The 5780-nt window shown below is 41.7% G+C and overlaps 1 protein-coding gene across 1 annotated transcript; it reads left to right on the forward strand.

Moving 5' to 3' along the window:
• Window positions 1-7: 7 nt before the first annotated feature.
• LOC113941282 (ribosomal oxygenase 2-like) lies at window positions 8-4843 on the forward strand. Its single transcript, XM_027632442.1, has 3 exons — window positions 8-118; window positions 1313-1432; window positions 4462-4843. Exons 1-3 carry the CDS (start codon window positions 50-52, stop codon window positions 4567-4569), a joined length of 297 nt encoding a protein of 98 aa, XP_027488243.1. The 5' UTR covers window positions 8-49; the 3' UTR covers window positions 4570-4843.
• The last annotated feature ends 937 nt before the right edge of the window (window positions 4844-5780 follow it).

Genomic DNA, 5780 nt, shown 5'->3' on the forward strand with positions numbered 1-5780 from the left:
TGTGAATGGAAAGAAGAAGGTTTTAAATAAAGAAGGCAAAGTGAATTACATGCAGCTGAAGAAGGATTTTGACCAGAAAAAGGCAACAATACAGTTTCATCAGCCTCAGAGATTTAAGGTGGGATTGTTTCACTGGATATAATTGATGCTGGCTTAATAATGTGGTGTGTTTTACTTGAGTTGCACTAGACATGGCTTCATCTCTGTCCCCAGGGGAAGTGGTTGACATTGATGACCTGCTGAAATCTTTACATGAGCTGTATTAAAACACAAAAGTTTATACTTTTGCACTGTCCATCATGTTTCACTGCTCTGCAGTAAGAGCAAAATCTGATTCATGCTATAATATGTATAATAATATATTCTTTTTAAAATTTTGCTCTGTCACATAAAAGTTTGGAAAAAAACCCAAATGCACAAAATTGCTGATTAGGCATCTGTGCTTAAATTATCCCTTCTGCCCCACTGTTTCCTTGTGCAAACTTTGTGGCTTTTGAGCCACTTCCCTTTAATGGAGGGTAAGGTGTGAAACCCTGTGAAATATTTCCAGTGTTCTTGCCAGTGAATTGCACAATGGAAAGGTCCCAGCCCATTTTAGCGGAGTGTTCTCAGTCCTTGAGTTTGAGAACGAGACAGTGGTGCTGCACAGTTGTGTAAAGGACTTGGATTCTTGGAGGTGCTTTGATTCAAGTAGTCTTGAAGGTGTCAACACAATTTAATTGTGAGGTGGACCCAAATAAGATCCCAAATACAAGCTGAGTGCCAGGTATAGTGTTCCTGGCTGATGTCAGCTTTAATGGCCAAGCTGCACTTGTGTGAATCTGGTACTTGGCACGTTCTGCTGTTTCCCTTCGGTGCCTTGTCTGTCACATGTGGGGTGTGGATGAGTCAAGTTTGGTTTTGAATGTTCCCAAATGATTGGAGTAACTGGTGAAAGGTCTCTAACCTTTGTATGTTCTCTCTGGTGAGAGAATGCAGGTCCTGCATGTGCTTATTGTCTTCTGGTGTTTTGCTGTTTGTGGGATTATTTTCCTCTGTTCAGCCTTGTCTGTCTGGTTGTGCAGCCTAAAGATGGCACAGGGAAGAGAACAAACACAGGTTGGGGCACCAGACTTTTTGGCTTAGCAATTACTCTCATGGCAGATCCCCTTTGCATCTCCAGTGCTCTCCTTCAGGAGAAACACTGGTACAGAGCACCTTCCTTCCCAACCTCTGTGTCCCTGATGGGATCATTCTTCCCAAGCCATGGGGAGGATGTGGGCTGGGCTTGGCTGAGCTCTTCAGCAAGTAACAGCATCTTTTTTTTTTACAGGAGGAGCTGTGGAAGATTCAGGAGAAGCTGGAGTGCTACTTTGGGTCTCTGGTGGGGTCCAATGTTTACATCACTCCCCAGGGATCCCAGGGCCTTCCTCCTCCCTATGATGATGTTGAGGTAGGACAGCACAACCTTGCCTGTGAAACTGTGCATGGGCTTTTGCTGATGGCAGTGTTTGCTGGTGTGTGTGTGCTTCTAACCCTCCCCCCCACTAAACATTATAGGAAAATGTTTTTTTTTTTAATTTGTGTTTCCTTGTAGTCGTTTTTCTTACATATTTTTGCTGAAAATTTACTAATAGTAATATCTAATCATAATATCATGTAAACTGGGTTTTCCAGACCTGGTATTTCCATTAGATAAAAAGAGAAGTTTGTTTTCACAGCTGCAGAAGCTTTCTAGCACCTGTTTTTTCATTTTCACTTCATTCAGGCCCCAAGAATTTACAAGTCCTTTTTCCTTTACTAAATACTTGCTCTTTCTTCAGCTGGACTGTAACAGCAGGTGGTTGTGCTTGTTGGTCCTGCTGTTTTTAAGAAGTTACTGATATGATGAATTTCTGTGGTCCAAATGCATTTTAAATCAGCTTCTAAAGGAAACATACAAATATACACTGTGTTATAAAGAAAAAATTGGATTATCCCACTTAAACCAAATCAAAAAATCCAATCCTTATATGTATATTTTGCTTTTTAATATTTTCATTTCCATTAAATACACCTGGAGTTTCATTTTCCTTATGCTTGTTATTCAGCAGCCTCACATCCAGCATTTCTAACTCATGCCATCTCCCCCCATTGGGCACCCTATAGAGGTTTCTGATGCTCTGTTGGGGATAAGCCTCTTTCACCTGAAATTTTGGATATTTGTGTGGCAGATGTTCCTTTTGGGTTAGTTCTCTAGCACTTACTGAAGTGACTGGAGAGAAACAGGGATTTCCAAATGCCTGCCTTAGGATAAAACAGATCCCACTTCACAACTCCTCCGTCTGTTGTCTCTAAATAGGGACAAAAAAACTTAGTTCAAATTTCAATTTCTCTGAATTGTAGCTATCTAAAACTTAATGTGAAAGGAATGACTTCCTTATGGATTTGGATTTATGGTCTTTTGCAGGTGTTTATCCTTCAGCTGGAAGGCGAGAAACACTGGCGGCTCTAGAAGCCAACAGTGCCTTTAGCTCGGGAATATAATGTGGAATCAGAAGATAGGATTGGGAATCCCACACATGAGTTCATATGAAAGGTATGAGAATTTCATTGCCTTAGGTGGTCTGGGCTGTGATTGCCAGAAAAGTTCAAAGTGGTCCATTTCTTGAAGACAGTGATTGTGGCTGTGAAACTGAGGGGAGGGTTTGCACACTGTGAGCACGAGACGTTTGGGTGATAGTTGTCTATATCCTTTTTTAAAGGTATCCTTTGCTTCTAGTATTTAAAGAATGGGCCAAACCCCCCAGTTCTTTCTGTAAATTGACTAGTACTCTCCAGGTTGGGCACCCTGACTCCTAGGTCATGTTTGTGGAGTTGTGTGCAGAAAAAACACTGGGTTTGTATATGGTTATAAAACATTTTTATGCTTTTACATGCTGCCTGTAATCACTCAGGCTAATCCTTCTGTGCACTGAGACTTACTGCTGCACTGAACATTGTCACTGTTCTGGTGAATGAGATTGAAATATTTATCCTTGGCTGATAAAGAAAAGCATGAACCAAACCCCATATAAACTTGCTGTATTAATTGCTCTTCTTTTTTCCAAACCTGAAATTCAAGTGTTTGGTTGGTGGTTGATTTTTGGAATAAAAGGAACATTTCGTGAAGATTACTGAGTGTCAGCAGGGAATCTGGTGCTTGTCCTGTTCTGTTTTACCTGCTTTTGAAGTGTTACTTGTCCAGCTGGTGGTGCTGCTCCATGTTGGAATCCTCAGGAGTTTCTCTGCCTTTTGGCCTGTTATGGAGCCTCTCTCTGCTCTTCTCAGTGTCCAGAGCTGCATTTGGGTGTAGGTGTTTTAGGAATAGTGTGACATGTTGGATGGTGTAGGTGTTGTAGGAATAGTGTGACACATTGGATGGGATGCTGACATCATGAGCTGTGTTGTTTGACAGAGGGGAATATTCAGTCGTCATCGTGTACTGGGTAATGCAAAGTCTAGTAAATTACAGTTCCCTTTTTCATTTCTGGAATATTTTGGACCAGACTTCAGTGCCTTTCAGTTTTATGGAATAATGATGGGCTTAAAAGTTATCCAAGTTTTTAATTTATTTTTCTTCTGTTTGCTGTTGTTCACTTCCTGTGACCCATTTCTTCTGGGTGGCTGGTGTCAAAGTTTGGTTGTCTCTTTGTGGCTGCCTCTGAGAGGGATGCTATTGTTTGACTCTATTTCCTCCCTAAACATCTTTCTAGGATATTTCCTTTCTCCATCTTTCAAATGAAGAGAATTCAGAATACTCTTGGTTGGTGTAGTCCCCACTCTGGTGAGGAAGGCAGTTTTCTTTGACTGTGCTGTCCAACTCTATAGGTGTTTACAGGACAAGCCATAAGTAAACTTTTATTTCCTTCTTGGAGGCAATTTTATGTGCTTTACACCTTTCTTGTCTTGACTTTCCTTATCTAGTTTTTTTTTTCAGTGTGGAGTTTTAATTTACATAGGTGAGAAGAAAGATAGGGAGGAGGAGGAGGAAGGTCGTACCTGTTTTTTAAGTGCTTTAACTGAAAATCTCAGACAACAGTATTGTAACAGATTACCATTTTTATAGAATCTTTGGCTTTTCTCGTGGAATACTAGCCTTTTCTTTTGATGTGATCTGACCAAATCCCCGTTTCACTGCTCCTCTGCCAGCCCACTGTGTTGCCAGCAGGTCCATCTCAGCTGCTTCTTTGTCCTCTTCATGCAGCTCAGTGGGAGTCTGTGTGTTCTGTAATGTTAAAAAGCTTGTTTCACGTTTTCAGTAAATATTGACAGCAGGTTGGAAAGTTTAAGGTTCTGAACTTCTGGCTTAGTGTTCTTTATGTTCTTAAAGTGTACATTGCAGGACTGCTCCATTTTGTGATTCTAAAGGATATCTATTGTCAGACTGTCTGCTCAGAGAGTATTTTCTCTGACTGCAATAAGGTTTGACCTGGTGCCCTAAATATATCAATTTTCTTGCAGCCAGGTGACTTACTGTACTTGCCAAGAGGGACCATCCACCAAGCTGACACTCCTCTTGGGACCTCCCATTCAACACACGTGACCATCAGTACCTACCAAAACAAGTAATTATTCTTTATCTTTTGTTTTGTGTGGCTTTCCTCTGCCAAGTGATGTGTGTTAGTAGTACAGACCTGAGATGTGGTGAAGTTTTGGGGCTTGGGGGAAGGAGGGGAGCAAGAAGACTGTTGTTGTTTGAAGCAGCCTGTTTGAGAGGTTTTCATGCAGCAAGCTTGATTGCTTGTTAATTGCTTATTTTATTATTTACCAGCTGTAGGCTTTAATGTGGAAAATGCTACAACTGCAAACTCACTTCTATATTTAAAAAAATCTCTCATCAGTGGCTGAAGTTACTGTTCATTTCATAGCTCAGATAAAGAGTCACGAGTTACTCCTTTCATCATGTTTTCTCCTGTATTTGATAGTACCTGCACTAATCTTCTGACATATTTGCTGCCAATTCTTCCTTGCAAGCATTTTCTGCTTATCTGTGTTTTTTTTTATCTCCTACCCCATGTATGCAAGTGAGATTTCTTATGACACACTCCCAGTCCTTGTGCCCACACTGTTATTACACAGGGAAATGTTCTTGCCAACCTAATCAGCCTCCCAGATGCTGGGTTTGGAGCCATTGGTCTGAGTTAGGAATTAGGAAGGGCAGAACAAGTTTGGGCATATTCTAGATAACTGGAAGATGAATCTCTAACCACCAGCTGTGCCATTCTGGAAGCCAGGATGGGCTGGTAACTCTTCCTCTGGCCACTCCTCCAACATGGAGAGAGGGTTAAGAGGAAGCTGCTCAAAGGTGTCAGTCTTCTTAAAAGTTGGGTTCAGATTATTTCAATTTACACATGTGTTCTTTTATTCAGAAGGTAAAAAAAAACTAAACCCAAAAAACAGGAGAGGAAAAGGAGAAGCTGCTCTTCTTCCAAGGTTAAAAAGTGGAGTCCTCCCCCGTTAAGGCTGTTGGTGATGAAGTGCTGACATCCTGCCTCTGCACCTCCTGTCAGCAAGTACAGGGAAAACAAGCAGGAGTCCTGGTGCAGGCTGGTGTTCTGACTTGTAGATGGAAGTATGATCTGGAAACATTTCCTTGGCAAATTGAAGAGAAATCCTTGAAAGCAGCTGCGGAGGAAGTGCTGGTGGAGGTGGCACTTTCAGGTATTGTCAGGTTTGTCTGGGCCAGATCCCAGCAGGAGAGAAGTGTGCACATGTGGGATAAGCAGGGCAGTTTGGAAAAGCAGCGAGTAGCTGAAGACAGTTGCTGGCAGATGGAGACT

Source organism: Corapipo altera, unplaced genomic scaffold, assembly GCF_003945725.1.
Source record: "Corapipo altera isolate COAL_440 unplaced genomic scaffold, ASM394572v1 61503, whole genome shotgun sequence".
Taxonomy (NCBI): Eukaryota; Metazoa; Chordata; class Aves; order Passeriformes; family Pipridae; genus Corapipo; species Corapipo altera.